General features: G+C 43.3%; 1 protein-coding gene across 2 annotated transcripts in view; it reads left to right on the top strand.

Annotated features, from left to right (window-relative positions):
* The window catches only part of LOC120562896 (forkhead box protein O3-like), a 32471-nt gene extending 19859 nt beyond the window's left edge, over nt 1–12612 (top strand). For both annotated transcript variants that reach the window (XM_039806834.1, XM_039806833.1), the window contains one exon: nt 8395–12612. In XM_039806834.1, coding sequence (XP_039662768.1) covers nt 8395–10116 — 1722 coding nt within the window. In that variant the 3' untranslated portion in view covers nt 10117–12612. The remainder of the gene's footprint in view (nt 1–8394) is intronic.
* The last annotated feature ends 12184 nt before the right edge of the window (nt 12613–24796 follow it).

Below are 24796 nucleotides of genomic sequence, written 5' to 3'. Positions count from 1 at the left end.
ATCCACACCAAGGCAGCACTTTTGAGCACCAACAGTTGATCTCTTTGACAATAAAAAAGAAAAGATTTGAAAATGCTGGTTCAGTCATTTGGACAGAAATATTTAAAGAAAAAAAATGTGTGTCATGTATTCTCATTTATTTTCATTAATTCGTAATTTATTTTTAACAATGATATTTCAATGCCACCGTTCAAACTTATTAGAGTTTGTAAGGACAATCTCGAGTGATGCGGCCATTGAATCCACACACACAAGACCACTTTCTTCCTTATTTCTGAGGCCATGAATGAGGCCTATTGAATTTAAAAATCTATTTTCTCAGTTTTTTGTCCTTCCATCTAAATCAAAGTGATACACACCTGAAGATGAAGTGGATACATCTGAACACTGTGATGGATGCTCATAAATGCTAACTAGTAACTAAGTACCAAGTCAATAGTACTTGTGGGCTACCGCACTAAGATGAAAGAAAACAATATTGTTCTAAAACCATTTAATATAAATTGACAATTTAATCAAATTATTCAAACTTATAATCACAGAGACATTTGTAGGCTAAGAGGAGGCGCCTTGGCTGTGTTTGTAGAAGCTTGTTAATAAGTTGTCAATCTTGCATTAATGTTTTCGACAGCTCCGTTAACAGGTAGCCTTTATAGCCCTCATTCACAATCAAATCACTATTTTATAGTCTGACAACAGAAACTGAAAGATATGGCATTGACTACATCCGTATTATGTGGTTGGCGACAGTGGAACACAAAATAAGGGATCACAGAGTGTGTGAGGTGGCTGAAAGGAGCGTTGCCATGCATTGTTTTTAACTATCCAAACGCTAATTTAGTGATAAGTAAACAGCACTTTCAAACGCGTGTTCTTTATCGGGGGACATAAATTTGATTATAAATAGCGAAACAGCTTGTAGTATGTTCTAAAATAACCTTGCAGGCTATACAGAGGAATGGTTGCAGTTGTGTACTTTGTTATACAGTTGCATTTTATACAGAAAAAGCACATGTACAATGTGCTGCTTATATGTTTGGCTGTACAGCGCTATGGTTTGAAGGATAGAGGGATAGAGGCTGTCGCTGAAGGTCAAGGCTGGTTAGGAAGAGGCACAGTTACAGCGGGAGCTGCTTTCATACAGCCTTGAATTAGAGTCTACCACTCTTTCAAGCGGGCCCCCACATTCAAGACCCTCTCCTTTGTTCCCCTAATTCACCCACCTCTGCCCTCTCAGCCCCTCCCTCTGCAGACTCACCCCCGCCTGCCAACTCCCTGCTTTTCCTTCTAAGCATGCCATTCTCCATCTTCTTCTCCGTATAGGTGTGCAAATAAGTGGGAGTCTATGGACTGTGTGTGAGTAAGTGGGAGTCGGCAGCCTGAAGTGTTGCATGTGGGTAGGCATTCATGGGAAGCAGTGGTTGGTGCGCCGCACACTGATGGCTAATGAAGTTCCTCTGCACCTCATAGCCCTATTAAACTGCTGCCCCCTACCTCTACCCACTTCACCCCCCACCTCTTGCCTTGTTTCTCCCTGAGGGAGAGAGTTGGCAGGGAGCAAGCCGGCTGCTATGGCAACAACAAGGAACCCTCCCTCTCCCACAGGTCTCCTTAGCAACTGGTAGCTTGGCATTGCAGTAATGAGTGTGCCCGGTGTGCCAGGCTTTGTGTCATGTTGGCATGTGTGTGCAATGTATGTGTGTAACAGAGTGAGTGAGTGAGTGTGTGTGTGTACATAGGTGTGTGTATGCGTGGTGGTTGTTTGTTATAGTTTGCCAATTTAGGTGAGAGTTAAAATGTGTGATGATAAAGAGATGTGGAGCCACTACTTGGTGATGATGGTCCAACAGAATTGTGAAGCTTATTTTATAAAAAATTAACCAAGACTGGCACTTGATTTTATCTCTTCTCTCTGTGTGTGTGTGTGTGTGTGTGTGTGTGTGTGTGTGTGTGTGTGTGTGTGTGTGTGTGTGTGTGTGTGTGTGTGTGTGAGCGCGCGCGCGCGCGCTGCAGATGTGTGCCTGTGTTTCTACCTATTTGTGCATTATTTTTGCTTCATTGTGATTGAGGTCATTCTCTGTACTGTGAAAGTGAAGCAATTAAAGGACGATCCGATGAATTTTGCATGGCTGCCTATGAGTTTCCTGCTCTGCTGAAATTAAATTAAACGCTGAGAATGATGTTTATTAAAGTGTGATCAGAGGTATGCACTGACCTTTAGAATGCGGGAAATGAGATTCTCGTTGTTATGAATGAGATTATGTGGAGGCCGAAAGTGAAAAAAGCCTGGGCCTGCATTGATTCCATCGTTGGCCGACAGTTTCTTTATATATAGCAGAGGGAGGTTTCAATATAATCAAATCCACACTGTGCCTGTTGGCTATTAAATGGACTGATACAGAAATATAGACACACAGGCGCTCACATAAATTCAGATTGACTTGTGCATGCTTGCACACATGCATATCATGCAGATCTTGTAAAAAGAGCCGTAAAAAGCCTCTCCAGAAACATGTTGGTCTTTAACAAAAGCATGGCAAGCCCAGTGGAAAATGTTAGTTTGCTCCCTAGACGAGGTGTGAAGTGCGAGCAGGCGGCCGGCCCCACAGGTGGCCCAGCCCAAACACCTGTTGTGTGAATCCTTAGTGGGAGGGCGCGAGCTCTGCCTACCTTGCATGTCCCAGTGGAAAAACCACACCCATGCTATCCTGTGGCACGTGCTCATTCGTGTGCTCACTCCCACTCTGAGGCTCCCCCGTTTTGTGCGTGGGCGTCAGACGTGATGCCCAGATTGTGTCCCCTTTGCGCCCACCGGAAACACTCAGCTGTCCCTGGCATTAGGCAAGCGGATTTTCCGATCCCCTGTCCGGGTCTCAGATGCTCTACTAATCTGTCAGCATCTATTTTTACCCACCAAAGCTGCGGCAGCCCTTCTCTATCCCACACCCTGCCACCCGATGCCAACCCTTCCCTTGGCGCCAGGGTGGGCACGGCTGATGACTCGCCAGCCATTGGATGTAATTAGTGCACAGTCAGGCAGGAATCCCCTACCAACTCCATTACACCCCTCTCCACAGCCACTTCCTGATCTGAGGCTACCAGACACACTACCACACACTTGCTTTCCATTTTAAGCCTTTTTATAAATGGCACTCCTGCAGTGTTGTGGAATAATAGGGTCGAATACAGAGCACCTTTCACAGTGCTTGAATCACTCTACTGTGCAAACTCAGTCTATTCAAGTACAATGGTAGCCAAGGGAATGCACATTTGAATTGTACCTGTACCAGATTTTGTGTTGAGATTAAGTGAAAGTTCTGTCCGTAATAAGACAGCTGTTGTTGAAAAGTCCTTGAGTTACTCCAGCTCACTTTAGTTTTTTCCATAATGATTTTAGAAGAAATGAGAGCCGGAGGTTTTTGACTCTTTCCTGTAAATCGTATTTATTCAACAAGAAATTAGAAATGCTAGCCAATCCTCAGAGACCTCACAGTGATACACTGAGATAGATGTGATTCGTAATCCCAGGTTAATTTCTTCCCCAACAAGGGCAGTAATGTGCCTCGCATACCAATGCAGTCGTGACCACTGCTGTAGAGGCGATGATGGCATGTGGCAGAGAAGTAACTGTTTCTCACCTCCTAATAAAAGAGACTCCTTTTTAATCTTTTCAATTTGATTGCATTCCAAAAACAGGCCTGTCTGCCCATCTGTCTCTCTTAAAGAAGCCTCCTAAAGGGATTTTAATCATCTGACTCTGGGCTTCTCAGGCAAATAGCTACGTCTCTCTTTTTCTCTCGCACACTCTCTCTCTCTCTCTCTCTCTCGCTCTCTCTCTCGCGCTCTCTCTCAAGCACATACACACAATTTCCAATTTTCTTTCTTGTACTCACTGTCATAGTCTCACTTGTCTTCTCTCACTCTCTGATATCGTCTCAGCTCCATTGTGCCAAATCTGTGCAGCCATTAGGCCCTTTAGTCCCTCTTCAAGTCCCCCTCAGACACATAAAATTTCCCCAACCCTGTCCCTATTAATCCACATGGCTCTAAATTCTTTATTTTCCTTCAAAGGGACAACACGAGCCGTGACATCAATCATGGAAAGCGAATATTTAGCCGGCGCTAATTTCCACCAATAGCCTGGAGACAGGCTTAGCTGACAAAACTCATTCCTGTGCTGAACAAAACTGCTTGTGTTGGAACCTCCCCTCCCCCTGATCCCTCCTGCCTTCTGCACAGGCAAAAACAGCATCACAATAAACACAGTTAGTGCTTCTGTTACTCCCCCTTGATTTAGGCTTATCAAATGAATGTGCACCATAGAGGGATACCCTTTGACAATACATAATGGCTCCATTCTGCATGAAATGGTTTGGTAATACCAGTCGAGTGTGGCAAACGGCTTTACCCGGTGCCACTACAAGAACAGCTGCTGTGTTCTTAGCTGGGCAAGCGCACCACGCTGCTTCACCCTTGAGGTTGTTTGAATCGGGTGAGTGGTTTCTTTTTGCTGGTTCCCAGACCCCACTCACAGTCCTTAGTTCGTCACTCAGTTCTGTTTGAATGAGTGCACATTTGCCACAAGATGGGTCCTATAAACCGTTTGACCTGTTTCCTCGCCCTTCTCTGTGTGAGCATGTGTGTGGGTGTGTGAGCGGGAAAAACCCTGAGTGGGTTGTGATGGGGTACTAATGGAGGGGAATGGGGCGAGTGGGAGGTATTTTGAGGGCACCCCTTTGTGTGGTACCTCTATATTCCCACCCTTTACCCCCAAGCCCCTCCACCTCCTGCTGTACCCCCCACCACAGGTTATCCTCGATGAACCATTGGGCACAACATAACAGCCCCTGCCCCCATACTCATATTATCCCAATGCTACTGCTTGACTGACATCTTGGGAGAAGCAACAGAGGGACGCGTTGGGCACCAAGCCAATTTGCACAAGTGGGCACAGTCACCTAACTGACAAGCCTGTGGCAGTTTTGACATTGTTGTGCGAACATTGGGGATATGGCATATTGAGCACCCATATTAGCCTCATAATGCAGGTGGATTGTGTAGTTAGTCAGGCCTTGATGTGTGCTAAGCCTCAGCACTGATAGTCATTAAACTTCATTGATTCCCAACACTAAATAGGCCTCTTCAGTCCCTGAATCAAACCAAGTTTGCATGGAAGAAGGGAGGGGGTTATGGAGTACAATTGATTGGTATTGTAAGATTTCCAGAAGCCAAATGAATGGTTCTTAAAGAGATTACTATGGTCGAATTATAGTCTTAGTCCACCTGTGTGTTGTGGAAAAAAAGTGTCATCAATGTCAGATTTGTTCAAAAAGAGCCTAAGCTTTTAATCTGAGGACAAAGAGGGCTGTCCTGCAACTTGTTATCTACTGTATTGTCTAAATATCTAAATCAGCTATCAGGATGTTTAGGCCTTAATGAGAGTTGAACTCAAGCTGATTGTTTTCCTGCAACCAATAGAACCTTCTCCACCTTAATTGGCTTTGATTTGTCCATAAACTCTTACCCTTATCCTCCTTTACTTTATGTCCAAATTAACCCCTTTTAGCCTGATTGAGATTGTAGACTGACGATGACGTGGATGTCCCTGATAACAAAACAAAGGAGTCACACCGCTACTTATGACTCTGTCTGTTCTTTTCAGTATTATGGGACCAGGCAGTGCATCTCTCTGCATAAGCCCAGCCATTGCTTCATTCATTATTTAGAGCCCTCTCCACTAGGCCCATTGTATTAAAGGGGTATGATTTGAATAGGAAGCAGCCTCCTGGACCCAGGCGTGTATGTGTGTGTTCCTCTCTGTCATTGTATGTTTCTGTGGGCTTCATCCGTCTGCCACGGCAAGCCAGGGGGCTGAAAGAGAATTTCCATTTTATGAATATTTAATACATAATAAAGTTTTCAATTTTATTCTATTCAACCCGTAGGGGTAAAAATGTGGCAAAGCCAACCCTCAAGGACAGAACACAGAGTAAAGGTAGTTATTTCGATGGAGGCATCAAAAATGTGGTTAACATCAGATCACTGCCTCAAAAATCTACTAAAATTCACAAACATCAGGAATAGTTTAATACCACATCCTATAAGGGGTTTATAGTGTCCCTTTTCCCCATATTTCAAATGTCCCTTATGCTGTATTACTATTGGATCATAGCATATCTGGGCAGCCCGCTGTGTCCATGGTGACCTGGCATGGCTCTGTGTGAGACACCCAGCTGGGAGTGCCCCTGAATCAACTTGGGATTAGCCCAGGATTGTCTGGGATTACTCGGGGATGGAGGGGGATTAGCAGTGACTGCTTGTTTCGGGGGCGTGAGGGCCATAGGCTGGCCAAATTGCCCCTGACTCAGACTAAGAGCAGCAGGCGGACAGAACCACACCCACAGTGAAACCACCTGCAACCTGAGCTATTCTTAGATCCTAAAACACACAAACAGGATGACAGAGAAAAACATGTGGTGGAAAACTACACAACGGGATGCCAGCAACTAGTGATGATGACGATGATGCCATGGCTGGCCACTGTCCGAAATCTCTCAAATCTCTCTAGCAGGTGGATTCATCAGATAAAGAGGGTTTGGGATGATGACAAATCCATCCAAGTTCAATGGGGCTGCTCTTCCCTCATACAGGGATAAATCGCGATTTGAATCAGACAGGTCACACAGAGTTGCAGCACGAAGTGGTTCAGCTCTCTGAAAGATGCCCCATTTACAACCGGCCGTGGTGGAATGGCATGAAAGCTTACTTATGTTTTAATTCAGGCGTGTACAGGACTGGATGGGGATGATTTGGAGTGCTATGATAGGTGGATGATCCAGCCACGGTGAGACAGGGAGTTGGCGCGGCACGTAGAGAAGCCGTCAGAAGCAGGGAGCGGGCATCCCCTGCGGACCTGCACTGCCAAGATGAAAGGGTGTTTAGTGTTGGAGCAGCAGCATCAAACAACCGCCTCCTCTTGCATCCTTTACCCCATCCCCCACTCTCCCTCCATCTCTTTCTCACTCTCTTGACTCTCACCACACTATATGATATAGTTCTGCCATGGCACGTTTACCAGGTTGCCATGGTTACCCAATGCCGGAGGTGTCACATTGAGATAACCCAAGGAGGCATTCACAGATCACATGAATTCAGTTCGCCTCCCATTTATGCGTTCTGCGCCGCAATTTGATTCATTTGTTTCCCTGCCGTGCAATTCAGTGTGAATACAAATAATCCGCAACATAATGGCGATAGTGGGAGTGTGAGTACCCCTCGATCTGAAACAATCTACTGTCCCAGTATATTCCTAAACCACAGGAGGTGCTTTTGATTTGATATTTTCCTGCATGAGCATCAAAATGCCTCACGCACAACAAAGAGCAGAATTGCAACGACAGACTCTGTTTCACTCCAGGAACCTTCCGCATTCAGCAACCCTTGAGATGTAAATGATAATAAAAAAAAACTATATCCTATGAATTACTGAGTCAGTGACTGTACATGCCGGTGTAGAGGATAATGGGAAAGTAATTGGTGACACACTGTGTAATTGAAGGCACAGAGATTGAAAGCAGAAGTGGAAAATTACTGTTGGATGCAAAGAAGTGTGCGAAATGAGAAAAATACAAAATATGTAGTACTCAGTGGCAAAAGAGAAAGAGGGATTGTGATAAAGACAGAACAAGGGAGGGGAAGGGAGATAGGCAGTGAAGGTAGATGTCGGAGGGTAGGATACATCAATTAGCCTTCCTTGCTCCCGGCTCAATCTTCAGTTACATCCCCCATTTAAGCTATGAGAGCAAAAGAAACAGGGCTGGCACTAAGCCAGACTGGCACCGACTTCAAACATACAGTACGCCCAACCACAGCAGCTTACATCAGTCCAGCTGAAAGAAGAAGTAGAGGAGGACAGATGGATTGATGGAAATGAAAGTGGGAGGATTGACGTGCATAAGGAGAGTGTCTCAAGACTGAGTCTCAGGTCGTTTCAGGTTGGTTGAGGCTGACAGGGTCGTGCTCTGTGCCAGCTGTAAGCTGTCTTCCGAACATGTTTGTGTTTCTGAATGTGCTCTCAATGTTCTGACTTTGGTTTGGTTGGTTGATAGAGGGTTGTGTATCTATTTCTGTGTGTTTTGTGTATAATCATAGTTATGGAGCAACCTGATAAATTGGTAAATTTTTCTTTGACTGAGCATGTATAGACTGAATGATGTATAAGTAGGTTTGTCAGCATTGTCGATTTCAACTATTCTTATTTTCCTCTGGAACATTTTATATGAATCTTGTGCACTCAGAAATGCAGTTTGTGTACTAATGATAAGTGATATGATCTACGTATTACAATTTAAATAGATCTCTCTTTCACTGTGTGTCTGTCTCATCTCTCTGCAGAACTCCATCCGACACAACCTATCCCTCCACACACGTTTTATCAGGGTGCAGAATGAGGGAACAGGGAAGAGTTCCTGGTGGATGCTGAACCCAGATGGAGGAAAGATGGGAAAGTCTCCCCGACGGCGTGCAGTCTCCATGGACAACAGCACTAAATACCTAAAAAGCAAAGGCCGCGTCAGAGGCAAGAGGGTTGGCCGTCCTGGGATAGGAGCAGGCTCTGTTGTGGTTGGACTCGAGGGCTCCCCTGACCAAGGCAGCCCACCACGGAAAGGCCTTGCAGGAACTGGAGGTGTGTCTGGGACAGATGGAGAGTTTGATGCTTGGACAGACCTCCATTCCAGGGCTAGTTCATCAGCTTCCACATTGAGTGGCCGTCTGTCACCCATTCTCGCAGAGGGAGAGCCAGAGGAACCCGAGGAGGGGGGCCTGTCTTGTTCCACCTCCCCCCACCTCTACCCCTCACCGACCAGTGCCCGCTCTCCATCCATGGGGGCAGGGAATCTCTGTCCTCCCCTCGAGCAGCTGCCTCAGCTGGCTAACCTGACAGGTGCCATCAGCCTGGATGAGAAGATGATGGAGGATAGTTATCATCACCATCACCCACCGCAGCCGCAACACCAGCAGCATCCAGCTGTTGGCAGACATAAGCACCAAACCCCTGTCTACCACTACAGTTCTGGAGTGAAGGGGCAGAGCCCCTATGGTGCAGGCGTCTATGGTGCAACAGGCATGGGGATGCTGCGCCACCACTCACCCATGCAGACCATTCAGGAGAACAAGCCAGCAAGTTTCTCTGGAACCATGCGGGCATACTCCAGCACCAATGCCCTGCAGAGTCTGCTAACAGGGGGTCCAGCTAGGCAGCAATACTGTTCCAAGGACATGATGCTGGGACAGGAGAGGGAAAGCCATCCTATGATGGGTCAAGCTAGTAATGGAGTAGGCTCCAACCATCACAGCCACCATCCTGGCCACCACAATGGCCACAGACACAATGGACCTCATAGTCACAGCTCAGCTCATAGCCATAACAGAACTCACAGCCATACTAGTGGTCATAATCACAACAATGTCACCAACCACAACCACAACTCACCTCACAGCCTCACTCACAACGGTCACAACCTCAGCCAGAGCCATAACCACACACCACCCCGGGCTGTGGCCCTCATTCCACGCGGCAACAGCAATCAGCTGCAGACCTACAACCACAAAGCTCCCTACCTGTACAGCCCCCCATCACATGCTCATCTCCCTGCCTCCACCACCCTCCCCCCAAACCCAGCAGGTATGCTTGGCATGCCCCAGGACTCCTGCCACGTGGCCACCGCCCCACACCCCCGTCACAACCATTATCCAGACCCACAACACCAAGGCATGACTAACGGACCATACCACCATGGCCAGGGGATGGGGAATGGTAGTGTTGGTAGCAACTACCATGGCTATCACCAACCTCACCCCCATGAGAGACTACCAGCTGACCTGGACATTGACATGTTTCACGGTAGCTTGGACTGCGATGTGGAGTCCATCCTCCTCCATGACATTATGGACTCTGGGGAGGAAATGGACTTTAACTTTGACTGCTCCCTAGCCCAGGGGGTGGGCATTGGCATGGGTATGGGCATGGGTGTGACCATGGGCATGGGGATGGGAATGAACAGTCTGACTGGTCCACAGCAAGCTCATAGCAACCAGAGCTGGGTGCCTGGCTGAAGTCTAGGACAACACATCCTATCCTCTGAACTAAAAGAACTACCCTACCCATGAAGCACTGTGCTCAACTGTGACATTCCGGACTTGACACAGAGACTCTAGGACCAACACTCCCGTGCCGCTTTGTTGTCTTGACTATTCTTCTCTCACCCTATCCTCTTTTGATTCCCCCCCCCCCCAGAGATCTAGTTCATTTCACATTAAGTTTTTCTTCATATCAGCTATTCTGTGATGACAATCTCTCAGCTGTACATGCCCAACATCGCTTCTCATCTACCATGAGAACTGAACTCTCAATGCACTTTATTGCAAGTGGGTCACATCTTGCAGTGCAACACGTTCACAGAGCAGCTCAGGCAGAGCTTCACATGTTTTGTAGGTTGGCTGCAGTATTTGACGGCAACAAATGAGTAAATTACAAGCTCCGTTGATAGTTGAAGTGTCACATATTGGCATTGAATTAAAATTGGACTCCTTTTATCATATGCTGTCATTGTCAGTGGTGGGGACAATCTTCTTTCTTTTGCAAAAAAATCGTAGTCGCTTTGTGATTAGATCCTAGGTTTTTCAAGCTTTAGCTCAACACCTTAGAGACTGCCAATTCCTTATCATCACTCAACGTACCAAATTTTAAATATTAATAAATACAATATTGTTAAATATAACCCTTATTTGACACTGGTTTGAATGTATTTATACAGAATATTTAAAAAGAGACCTGATCTGAAACCAGTTTATCATTTTAATGTTAAAAACTCACATTTTCATCAGATCCAAATAATTATCTTACACCAGCAATCCTGTTATATGTACCGCTACATGCATTTAGTCCTTAGTGCTTTGACTTTTCTATTGGATGTAACATTTTGTCAGTGCCCTTTTGCCTTCTGTTAGAGACTATTGTCACTACATCATTAAATGGATTCTATCATTACTGGCTAGCAAGCAATTTGGTGAATTAAAATACCGTATCACCTTGTCTCACCTGGCAGTTTCTCTCTCTCTCTCTGTCTCTCTCTCTCTCTCTCTCTCTCTCTCTCTCTCTCTCTGCCTGCCAGTGGAGACAAAGTGACCATTCCTCACACCGAGCCATTAATGTGGCTTGATTGAAATTCAGCATCTTGCTTTTAATCTCCAAAGTGATGCGGCAGCGATGCGTCATTATTGAGAATCTAATGCGTTGTCCTCCCATCTCTCAACCCGGCCGTCCGGGCAGCCACTCGCCCCTCCGACTTAATGTGCCAAGAAAGCAAGACAAAACTGTGATTAACACCCAGTCACTCTGCCTGCTGTCCTGCTCTGAGAAGAGCCAATGTCACTGTCCACTTGCTTGCTCACAGAGGGTATACAAAAGAAAAGATGGAGACAAGGATAGAACAAAAGTCTGTTGTTGCAGTGGGATCAATCATCAGCCTCAGTTTCCATACTCTTTGGGTGTGTGTGTCTGAAAACAGGTAGTGTAATCGTATTGTAAATCATTTCCAATCTCTGTATTTTGTATTCCCCTGTGCCCATGTTTTTCAGAGCTTATACCCTGAGCTTCAAATACTCAAATAGGTGCAAAGGGAGGGCTTTAAGGAGAAAACAATCAGCCAATCTGAGTGGCATGAGTCTATGTCAAACAGGGATGTAATGCCCCACAGCCATCCACATCCACTTTTGTGTGTTTATTCTGTTGTCTTGTAGTTGTTGTTGTATTGTTCAAATTCTAAGGACCAACAAGGACAGTGCTAAAATACCTATAGTGTAAGGACAGAATTAAATGGTGAAATGATGTTGGTAGTGCAGTATGACCTTCCTATGCTCCAATACCGTGCACCCTTCCCACACGTGCTCTGCTCAATTGTCTGCGTTTGTGAGTGGGGGAGTCTGAAGCTTGTTTCCCACTGGCCTTGAAAGAGAAAAAAAAAAAAACTATTCTGTAGTTCCAAGTACCACACACAAAGGAAAAGATGGTTGGGTAAGGGCGGGGTGGGGGTTATTGTTACAGCCAAAGGTCAAGCACGGCACAGACTATCAGACCCATTATTGAGGTAAATACCTTTATTTCAGGGCTTTTAGTCGCGCTGGTTCGAACTAATCTCCATGTGGAAAATGCGTGGAATTTTCTAAGCAAATGGGCCTCACAAAGCATTTATGTTATGACCTATGCTATAGACATTTAGCAATGCCCTGCAATTGGAAAGAGAGCTATATATGATGTCTAATTTTCCTATATTTATTTATGAAAGAGATTGGTCTTTGTCACTCCTAAATGTGGTAGTTGTTTGAGTCAACTCCTATCCCCCTCCTCCTTTTTTCTTCTTCTGTTTTTTAAGATGTCACTCTCCCTTTGACCCTTTTCCTGACTTTTATTTTGTACAAAATCTATATATTAAGAATATTGTATAATAGTTTTTAAAATCTCAAAATAATATCAGTTTTGTTGTCTATTTCTTTTTTAAGAGAATGTATCTCATCATCTGGTGACTGTTAAATAAATTAAATTAAAAATAAGTCTCTGTCATTGCATTTTTATGAATCTGACCAGATTGGTTTTTGTTCATGAAAACACAACAAATTTACCTTTTCCTTACAATTCACAGAGTCTGAAGTGGATTCTCCTGAGCTTACTTGTGCTTGCCAGGTGCTATTTCTCTCATGTGCTCGTACACACTATCAGAGAAGAGGAATGAATGTGGGTTGCTTGTTAATTTATTTATTTGTGTCTTTTGTTTCATTTTAATAACATAACTCCTTTCGCATATGCAGACAACCCCTCTTGGCAGTCGTGTTTGACCAGGACACCAAGTCGCTGAGTAGGAGGGAGAAAGAGTAGGCTGTATGAATGAAAATGGGAAAAATGTACCTTCACATATGTCGAGAAGCATCAGTGCTAGAGACTGCATGAGAGAGAAAGAGAGAAATAGGGTGAATTTTTCTGTTTGTGTGTGAGAGACTTCCTGACAGCCAGAGTTGGCAGGATTGGAGTTGTGTGTGTGTGTGTGTGTGTGTGTGTCTCATAGCGCTTGTTTTGGCCCATAAAGCGGTATAGGTTGGCCACAGCTGTCCTGGTCCCATTGGAGGCGTTTTCACAGGAGGAGTGTGCAGCGCCACAGCGCCATACTGCCAGGCCCCAGGGGAGCCCCCGCCTCTACACTCACTCAGACATTTGCACAGACACAGAAACACACAACACACATGCACATTCACACACATACATTTGAAAAGACCACAAATTCACACATTTACACAAAGAAGCACACAGCGCAGTTATGAAACCATATGCACCAACACGCACACTCAGACATTTCTCACTTAGATGTACAGTTTTAATTGACTCCACTTGGCAAAGCCTCCCTGCAGGGAAAGGAGTGAGAAGTAGAGGGAAAGAGAAAGATGTAGGTGTGGAGGGAGGAAGAAGGGCATATATTTAAAGCTAAAGATGTCTGACACAAAAAAACACACTTAAAAAGTGTTTTTTGTAAACATTTTTTAGGGGTCTGATGAGCTCAAACATGGTCAAGTAAGTTCATAAGATGTTTCATTAATTTTACAATTAAACCAAACTGAGTGTGATTGAGTGTAGCTGAGACTGAGAGCCTGGCGTGCGGCCAAAGTCTCACTCTTCGCTGCCCATCTCCTGAGAGAGGTAGAGGCTGAGGTAGACAGGAAGGCAGTCCACTCCAGGTGCTGCGCCTCAGGGAGGGTCTGCTCTTCTGTTCCTCATTATCAGAGAGAGAGAGAGAAGCTGTGTTACAGTGTCATTATTCATCCACTCAAGCATCTGGGAGCAGGTCCTTTCTTACTTGGCCCAGTGATATCATTGTAGAGACCGCCCTTGGAGGTAAAGACTGGCTGGGGATACTGCTAACTGCTAACAGACAGACCCACCCAGGCAACGCTCCAGGGTACTGATGTCCTTGAGTGCTTATGAGGATTCAGCATTTCTCACTTTCAGGCCGTGCTGAAGTGAAAAACTGCTATAGCTCAACAGTTCAGTTGTTCATAGCAAATTAATTCACCAATATTGAAGAGTGGAGTTTGATGTAATGGGTCCACAAAAAAAAAATACTTTAATAATCACCATACCACCAATAACATAACATCATTATAATCATGTCTATCAACGATGACTTTTTAAAATGTAACTAAGCTCCACAGATGTAATCAAACTGTGATCTGTGTGTCTTAAAACATAATATTAAAGCTATAATGCGTATAGTTTGTGTCGCCCCCATGAGGAATTTTAAGTAATGAACTGTCAGCGCGTCCACATGATACAAGCCTTCCGTGATCGCGCACCGCCCCCCACCCAAGGAGGAATAAAAAAAACATGATGGACTCTTCAGAAGAGGTAATTATCTTCACTCCAGTTTCTGTGCGCGAAAGTCGCCAGACGTTGCAGTCTTCTGAACACAGCCACAAGGGGAAAGTGGGAGTTTCCCATAAAGAGATGGGAGGGGAAGCGTAAAGTGTGCCTAATTATGTATTCCGCGGTATGTAAAAAAAACGCCCGTGAAAGCGCGCCTTTATTTTGCGGTGAAAATTCTACGCCTCTTAAAAGCAGGTGTAAACCTGGACTCGGGTTTCCTCACATATGCCTCCTGGTGAAATGGCAGCAGTAATCCAAGCAAGACGAAGACATAGGTTAAGAAGACGAGCTGAAAGGATTTTTGCCACAAGTATCACACTTTTTCAGTTGAGTGAACACTAAATAATTAAGCGTTACAGATTAAGCAGCCATGCAATATTACAATTACTGGAAGAAATCAAAGATGACATTGAATCTCTAACTCAGCGTTCACATTCCATTCCAACAGTTGTTAAACTCCTCACTACATTACAAATATTGGCATCAGGATCATTTCAAACAGTCATAGCATCAGCAGTGGGAATATCGCAGTCTGCACTCAGCCGTATCATAGCACCAGTACTTAACGCTTTGATACAGCGCAATTTACGGTATAGTTGGCGGAGAAAGGTGCTGATTACCCGAAGAACTGCAGGTTTGGTAAATACGACGTAAGCTGAAGTATCACATTGGCGCTGATAACGCTACATTCGCAAATGTACGTACATCTGGCCCATAGGGTTTTGTGGAGCTGATAGTCTTAATTAGCGATGTAGCAACTCATTTGGCAATGGCTTGAATGTAATGGACGTTCATTAATAGTTACAAAAAGTAACTAGGTTGGTGTAACATGATCTTGATTTTAGACTGATGAAGAACACAGAGAGTTAAAGTAATCCAAACAAGGAGGGATTAACATGGATGACTTTTCCCAGATTGGTGGAGAATAAACGTTTAATTGTGGAAATATCTCTTAGTGGAAAGTGGAAAAGTCAGGCTGCACATTTATTTTACTTCAATGTGTTATGGTGTTGTCATGAGGATGCCAACCGGTCCGAATGATTGTCTTCGAAAGTGACTCCATATGGAAAAAGTGCTCAGAGAGGACACCAAAAGACCACCAGGAGAGGTTTGATGCTGGGTGAGCTTTTGAAGAACGAGGACAATTGAAGGCCACAGAGATTTAAAAGAATGAAAATGGAGCACTCTGCTTGTATCTGCTCGCCAAGAGCAGTCTTTGTGCTCTGTATTTCCAAGATTATATCTAAAGATACATATTTTTGGTCTGAACCTTAAGTACTGTAAAAACACTTAAGAGTTAATCACAGTTCACAGGATCCAGAGTTTTCTTAACAAGGGGATGATCCATTGAGGGTTCAACTAAAAGTGAATAAATGTGACTGTTCTCTCAAGAAAAATGACTGCATCAGACTGATCTTGAAGAAGGGCTGAGGGCCGAAACACCATTTCAATGAAAGAGAAATGCATATGGAGCCACAGTGTGTGACACTTTTTTCTTTCATATAGAGATTTTGGCAAACAGTACAAATTCAATAATCAGTCATTGTATTACATTGTACAATTGTACAATATTAATTTTTTTTTAATCTTTTTGCTCTCAAAAGCAGCACAGCATCAAGAATATAGTCAAAATGTGTTAAAATGGAGAACAACCTCGTAGAGGTTGAGGCAAGGCACAGGGGTAGTGTCAGAGAGGTTTTCAGAAAGGCCTCTGAGACTTTTCTGCTGACAGCAGAGTTAAACGCTGTGGGACTGGTGCACGGAGACCAGCACAATAGCAAGACAGCATGTGAAAAACTGGCCTCACGGACAGATAGAAGCATTTCTTTAAATGCAACAAATGACAACTATGTTCATATGTCTTGCTCTCTTTCACTAACAACTTGATTTAAAGTGTTAAGAAAGTTAACACCATGGTACAGTATGAAATGTTATTTTCGTATAATTGTTTCCAGTTACTCAGACAAATCATGAAAGATTGCACACTTCAGTTTTAAGGCTCTATAAACTACACCACAGAGAGGTCTTTGCATCACTTCACACGGCTTGACTTTTCCTCACATTGATGTAAACAAACCTTAACAGCATCAGCAAACATTAATAACTTGGATTCATTTCTTGTCTAGCGTTACAGCCTGTATTAAAATACCTGTCAATCTATATTTGGGAGTGATTGGAGTTTTCAGTCCTGTGTTTTTGGTGGTGAGGCTACTCTTTTCTTTATTTTTGAGCCTTAACAACATCTAGACAACTAGCTTTCTCATAATAGATGTTTTGGGATATCAGTGCATCAACCATGCAATCAACGATCTCTTGTCAGCTCTTGCTGCAAAATAGATTGAATAGCTTACTGAGATAAATCAAGTCCAGTTTTTATGAAACAAGTCTAATAATCTGGTGCATATGGTGCTTGATAACAGTATTTATCTTTAATAAGAAACAAATGAGATCTAATCCTTTTTAAACAGGATCTTGTGACTTTCATAATTTGTATTTGGCAGTGCGATTAGATGTTCATGAGTACACTTTGTAGTTGCTCGAAGGCTTGTATATTATAAGAAGTATATTAACTGTATAGTTTTATTGTTTGGATTCAATCCAACCGTGATCCACACTGAGGCAATGCAGAAGGAGGGTAAAAAATGAATTGTGGACACATCTTGTCCAAGTCTTCATAGCATAGAAAGCTGGGAATCTACGTTAAACCAGAAGGCAAATGTTTAAAGTACTCATATTATTGTAGTCCAGCCTTTACTCCTGTGACAAACGTGCATCACATTGTAACACACGTTAGAATGCTCACTAGTGTGGCACGCCCTCATACTCTGCTTCTGATTAGCTAGCAGCTGCTTACCTAGGTACTGCGCATGTGCGATTCCCAGCAAAGATGGTACAGAAGTGAGATGCCTCACTCTGTCACTAAAACAGAGAGCTCAACACACAGGGTGAAAATGAATCCATGTAAACCTATTCTGATATAACCTCTCTACAATTATGAATCTGAAAATGAGCATAATATGAGCACTTTAAAGGTCCAATGTGGAGGAATTTCTCCCATCTAGCGTTGAGATCATATATCGCAATCAACTCTCTCGCATCATGCAGTTCAAAGTACGTATGACAGCGACGGTAGCCTTTACGCTTCAAAAAGCCGTTCTCTTGCTCTTTTCAATATCCTTTTTCTTTTTCTGGGCGAAGAAGAAGACTCCTGTTCCTGAAATCTGGATTTTGAATACGTGTGGTCCTCCATGTTTCCTTCTTCAAACTTGCCAAGGCCGGGAAGCTGCATTAGTGGCACCTGTGAGTTTATCATGTGACAGCGAAAACGCGAAAGGCAGAGCAGTATGTCCTTTATGTCCCTTACCGGCTAACGTATTTCAAGATGGCGCATTAATATGGAGCGTCTACCCCAGTTCATGCAAATGCAAACATAAAATTTCAAGCCAAAAGGGATACTTGGAATTGATGGTGGAGGTAAATATTCATGAAAAAGGACAAGTTTGTGAACGGACAACACAGATTTTGATAATGAACAACTAAACATGTTACACACTGGACCTTTAAGACCCGAGCAATCCCTGCACGCTTCCTGGTCCCTATCCGCTCTGACTAACCACTCCAGGGGTGCTGTGGGGGGTGGATGGGCTCTCTGGTCAGTGATCGATAGCTGATACATAAAAAGCAGTCACAAAAGGGTGCCCAACAGTTAGTTTTAGGCTGAGCTATGCTGTTAAGCAAAATTAGCTCATTAAATCTGCCTCAGGATTGGGTTGTACCAGCAATTCATCAATCCATCACTAACTTTGTTTGTGAAGTCCTTCCTAAATTCCTAGTAACAACTAAAGTATGTAGTGATTTACTGCATTGGGTTGCACCATTAAAACTTAAATGTCTTAGCTAGTAAAGACTTTAGGCATGTGAAAATGATTGCTGAGAACAAGTTACTTCAACATCATATAGCATTTGTAACACAACTGTCCAAAAAAACAGCCAGGTTATATATTAAACTGACCATCCTTTTTAAATGTAAGTACAACTTTATTTGATTTGTAGGCTATGTGCAAACATGAAGCAATGTGTGTTTTCCAGATTTAGTAATATTAATTTAGAATTTGGGGAAAATAATCCAATAACCTAACCTACATTATTTGTTAACATTAGTGACGTGACAGTTTGTTTATTTTTGTGAAATGTAGGCTAATTTAAAATCTTTCCAGTTTGCATCCTTATTAAACAGCAATACAATCAAGTCAGATGTTGTCGACCATGTTCTATTACTTCATATCTTTAATCTAAACAGTTCATATGTTACCAAGTTAACATTAACTATGTCAGTTGGTTCTGTTGGCTACGTTGCCTGTTACACCTGGCAGTTACTGGGTTTAAATCTGCGCAGTTTATGTGGTGCAACCCATTTTAATTTAGCATAAATATCAATTTAGTAAAAACTTAGCTACTATCCTGCCACCAGCAGTTGGTTTCAGTTGGTTGTTGCTAGTAGCAACCACTACAGTTCTATAACAGTTACTGTTCAACCTTTTGTCAGATCTGTGTCCAAGCAAATACTGACAGCTACTAATAGACTGATTTCACACAATTTGCTGCCACTAAAAACTCCAAAGTCCAACTCGTTACCTTCAACCTTTATTAGAAATGTGTTTAGCTCGCTGCAGAAGACTGAACACACATTATAATGTGTGTTCAAACTTAGTTTGATTATAATTAAACTAAGTTTGAACGTAAGAACACTTAAATGGGCTACAATAATAACAAGATAAACTGTAAATTTCAACTCAAAGCTCTCTCAAAGCCCATGTCATTAATTATTTCTCAAAAAAAAAGAAAAAAAAAAAAAAAAAAACCCCCGAAATAAAACAGATTACGTAATCAAGTCAAGGGTCCTTTGGGTGTCCAGGGTTACTGAGGTTTTCCTGATTAAAAGAAAATGACCCACCAGGAAATCCTCCTATCCTCTATCGCTCTTCTTCGCGCGTTATTAAACCAATCACTGGCCTTAATGACTCCAAACCCCCACCCTCCTCCACCTCTTCCTCGTGTCCCCATTTCACCCTCTTCCAGTGCAGACAGACAAGACTGATCTAATCAGATCTTTTCTCTTCTCATCTGCCAATGATCCACTCATCAGGAGTGGGAGAAGAGAAGAGGTGTGTGTCTGTGTGTGTGTGCAGGGGAGGGAAGGGGGTGACCTAAAGCGACGATGACACAATTAATGTCAAATTAATGCTCCTCCTGAGCACAGACATCGCCTCACCTCCCTCTTGTATTTCTCCCCGCCCTCACCTGACTACCTCTGTCTTCCACTCCTCTCTTCCTCCTTTATTTTCCTCCCAACACACATCCAGTGTGCCCTACCCATCCTTCCCTCCTCTCCTGCTTCTATCTACCACACGTGGCCTAATCTCACACATGGGGGAGCTCATCTCAGCATTGTGCTATAGCTACTGTGCGGCAACTAGCTTAGCTCGCTAGCACACAGAGAGATGTGGAGTGCTAATAGGGGATAGGGGGGTGAGTTGAGAGGGATAGCAGAGCAGGGGCCTGATTGGTGTCTCTAATTATGGCTTGATACTAAAGAGTAATTAATGAGTTTGTGGCTGATGGCAGCAGCTTTGGAGCATCAGACTCCATCACAGGAGATAAGAGCTGTTTGTGCTGAGGCAATGCAGGATCCCACAGGATCAGGCACACAGATACACATACACTGAATGTGCTTACTATTATTAACAGTTTAACTCTTTTTAATGAAGTAGGCTACACTACTGAGGTGAATTAGGGTCAAATAACGTATCTCAAAATTGCTTTTATTAAATCAATCAAAGAGAATGGAGGTGTTGACATTATATAGTTTTTGGTATTAGCATCTGTCCTGTACATTCAGTATATTATTGACCAAATGTATTATTCAGTTCCAAAAAACTACACCTTCTTACAATTATTATGTTTTTAAAATGGCAAATACTTAGTTGCACTTTTATTTTATATATTAATTCTTAAACTCAATCCCTTCCACATACCGATAAAGACTTAGATATATTAGCAACACATAATGTGAAGGATATGCAACCACGCCCACATCCAGCATATAATACAATAATGCTGTAGCCAGGATTTTTGGAAATACTGAGTCTAAAAATAAAGACTAATAATTAAGATTTTTTAAAAACATTTTATTTATTCAGTCACAGTAACTGCTCAATCATATTGTCTGTGACATTTTATTTCCCAACATCCCAAGTAGTCCAAATGAAAAATGTTGGATCTAAATGACTAGAATATGAATGGAAATGACTGGATTAAACCTGTGAAATATCCAACAATGTAGAATCTAAATTTCCCAGAATGTTCCAGATTTACCTTTTTTGATTTCCAAAAGGGTACCATTTGGGATTACGCAGTTACACACAGCTTGTCCATCTGCTCACACAAACTTAATGAGACATATCTAACCCTATAGTCCCATATCTAGTATTGTATGCGATTCTTGACTTTACAACAAATCACATATTTAGACTGACATAATTTAGCTGAGAGAACTTTACTGTAAAATGTAGTGATTAGTTTCCTTGTGCTACATGAAACAGATATATGTGAGGTATAAAGATCCAGGTGTAAATCAGTGTACTCCAACTACTACTTGTGCTTTTACAAAATCTGGATATTGTTTGGTGAAAATCTGTAATAAACTAAATTGATGAACCTTGTGATTAGTGGTCTGTATGAGAGACAGATAAAGAGAGATAATGATGCTAAAAGAGAGGAAGAGGAAGTGGGCAGAGATAAATAGGCTACAAAGCTTGAAGGACAATCTGTGTGCCTGTGACTTGTGTGTGTGTTAGGCACTGTGCGATAGAGAGAGAGGAAGCTGTGTGTGGTTGTAAGAGAAAGGGATAGAGAGAGAGACAGCGCGCTGAGGAGTGTCTCTAAAACAGGGGCAGCTGTAGTGTAGTTAATGAGGCCTGCAGTCGAAAGCCCAGTGTGTGAGCATGTGTGTGTGTGTGTGTGTGTGTGTGTGTGTGTGTGTGTGTGTGAGCATGTGTGTGTGTGTGTGTGTGTGTGTGTGCTTCTCTGAGAGAGAGATCGAGAGATGGTAAATGTGTGTGTTTTTGTGTGAGCGAGGTGAGTTACCCAGTGTGCAGTCTTGCTTGACCCTCAGTAAGCCTGTCACCTGGAACCAACGGGCCTCAGAGAGGAGAGGGAGAGCAGGAGGGAGGGTGTGGGGATGAAACAGAGACAGTGATGGGGAGTTTAAAAAAAAAAAAAAAAAAAAAAAAAGGCGCCTCTCACTCAACTGAATAACTGGAGCAGACTTTAAGCATGGCTGCTAACAAGCTTTTTGTCTCTCTTTCACTCTCTCTCTCTCTCTCTCTCTCTCTCTCTCTCTATTTGCTTCCTTTCATTTGTATCTCCCTCGTTACCCCTGCATTTCTTAGCCCTCTCCAGAGTTGCACTCTAATGAACAGAGTGTGTGCGTGCAGCGGGCCAGGTTACCATAAGAGATGCCTCACAAGAGCTTCTGATTATAAAAACCCATGTAAAGAGACAAAGAGAGAGAAAGAGAAAGGGCCCTAGTGAAACAAGCTCCAGCTTTTCACAGCTCACCCACACAGGGAACTGAGCTGACAGGCGATATGATGTCCACTGCCTTCATAGTAGCATGCTAGGCTAGCCACTAACAGCTGCTCCCCCGGTGGCTCCTTAATGGACTTTTTGTTAGAGATGGTTGCTATAACGACAAAGTAGCACTGAAAAAAAGTATTTTTTGGTTAAAATTGAGTGCCAAGTTGTTAGAATGGTTCTTAAAGGAAATACACATTTTGCGGTCTTTCTGTAAATGAAATGAGAAGATTGATCAATATCTTAGACATGACATTGATATCAATCTCAGAAAGAAAGCAAATAATCAGATTTCCCTTACATTTTACACTATTCCTTCATAACACATGAGAATTTGTGCCAGTGCAGTAGACAATTTCAACCTGTTGCTGATGCAGATCAACCTTCACAGCTATTACAGACATACAGAAACTCATTTAAAAAATATATATGGAAACAATTTAAAATAATCTAATATTTATTGTAATTTCTTTCAAGAAAATAAGGTTTTCAGGACTAAGTTATAGAGAAAATGAGCTGATAAGATGAAGAATTTTGCTGCGTGGCATCACAAGGGAACAGACATCAGTATCTATCAAACTTCCTCTTGGATTTGGTAGCAGTATGTTTTCTATTTGTGAAATATTAAAGCAGCCTAGTGGGCAAACGGAGACAAGAGTGGAGATGGATGCTGGGAAACATGTGTAACTGAGTACTTCTGATGACTTTGCCAGTGGAGAGGTCTCTCCAGAACAACATAGGTCCCCCTGGTATTAGCAGAGGGCCCTGTGGTGGAGCTTCGCCATGGGTTTGCCTATCAGCAAATAAAAAGGGGCCTCTGCAAGCAGTGTTTATGATGGTGGGTTTTGGATGGCCGATTTTTTTGTCAGCCTGTGAGAGTAGAGCCCTAACAGGCAATCACAGTGGAGGAGGGTGTGTGTGAGGGCATCCATCATAATATTGTCTGCCCAGGGGCCAGTTTCTCACACACTCGAATTATAGAGATAGCAATGACAGTAGCACACACTGTCACTCAGACATGTCTGTGCACGATATACACAAACAAGACAAAAACACACACACACACACACACACACACACACACACACACACACACACACTCATTCCTCATAAAATACAGTTCTGCCAGTGTACCCCTCAGACACACACACACACACACACACATACACACACACGGCCAATGCCTTCACATGCTGCTTCTACACACCTCCTAGACACACAGCCCCACACACACACCCTTCAGACACACACTCTCCTCTCTCCACTCCACACACACAAACCTTGCCTCTTGCTATTCCCTCAGCAGCAGCAGCAGCAGCAGCAGTAGGCATTGTACAGTATGTGTAGTACAGTGCAGGGTGGTGTGGTGGTGGTGGTGATTCTTTGCTGAGAGGAGAGGCCCAGTCTAGACGGAGGCGATAGACATCTCATTAGGCTCTCGCTTGCTCTCCCTCCTCTACAGCACCCGCCGGCTAGCAGCCTGTCCTCACTCTGAGGGCCAGAATAGAGAGGGAAGGAAGGAGGAAGATGATGGAGGAAGGAAGGGAGGAAAGGTGAGAGAGAAGGAGGTGAGAGACATCAGAGACAGAAAGAAGAGGAAGGCAGATGAAATGACAAGGATGGGGGGAGGGAGCGAGGGGGAAATTAGACATTGATAATAGCAATAATAGTCTTGATCCTCCAAGCGGCCCACTCCCACAGGCTCCCTCTCTCTTTTTCTCTCTTTCTCATGCTCCGTCTCTCCTTCAGTCCCTCTGCCGCCCTCCCTCCAAACTTCCCTCCTGCTGCTGTTTCACTCTTAATTAATTTCTCACTACTCACCAGAGCCCAGAGCTGCAGCTATCCTCAGCTGGCCTCCAAGGCTGCTCTCAGATCAGCGCTCCCGTTGCCTCACATCCACAGCGGCTCATCTCTGCCTGTACTACGTTTGGCTTCAAATCAGTGCTGAAGGTAGGCCTGCACCATGACATTGCCACGAGGTATGGATCTACACTTAGTTCAGTTTCACTTGCTTAAGTCACTGTTAGGCTATGTGCTCTGTCAGTCCATTAGGCTTCACGGGGGTCAGATGATGTGCACTTCGTTGTGCGGCAAAGTCAAATGGCCTGCGCTCCAATCAGATTGTTTTCTTCCATAACCGCAAACCACTTGTGTGACTTTTATAAACTACCCCTGTCATCTGCCTACATAATTTGGTGCTAATGTAGAGAAATCCAAACAAATTAAACCAAAGAAACAAACTTTTACAAGCTGCTTCTTTAACTGACTTGGTTAAAAGTGAAAGCATAAAAAATGGTGGGAAATATTAATCAGGTTTATTACAACTTGGATCTGATCTTTGTATTCCTATCAGTAATGGCAAGATTTTCCTTAACAATTTAATTGCTAAAATCTGGGAATTCAGCAACAATTTCAGTAAAATTAAAATTGACCAAACTGTCCATTATACAGTGGTTTCAACCTTTTGGGCTTGCAACCCCTTAAAATGAATGTCTCAATCACAAGTAATAGCCCCAGTGTGAACATGATTTGTGAGCAGTTCAACAAAAATGTTTCCTTCTCAGATTGTTTGATTATAATAACTTTTGGGGGTCCTGAAGAGGTGAAAGTATACTATCTTTAACAGGACAAAAGCAGAAATTAGAGAAAAGTCAGAAAGAATTTGGAACCACTATCCATCACAGTTTACAT

This window comes from Perca fluviatilis, chromosome 7 (assembly GCF_010015445.1).
Source record: "Perca fluviatilis chromosome 7, GENO_Pfluv_1.0, whole genome shotgun sequence".
Classification (NCBI taxonomy): Eukaryota; Metazoa; Chordata; class Actinopteri; order Perciformes; family Percidae; genus Perca; species Perca fluviatilis.
The sequence above is the reverse complement of the archived record's forward strand: the minus strand, read 5'-3'. Positions and strand labels throughout refer to the sequence as shown.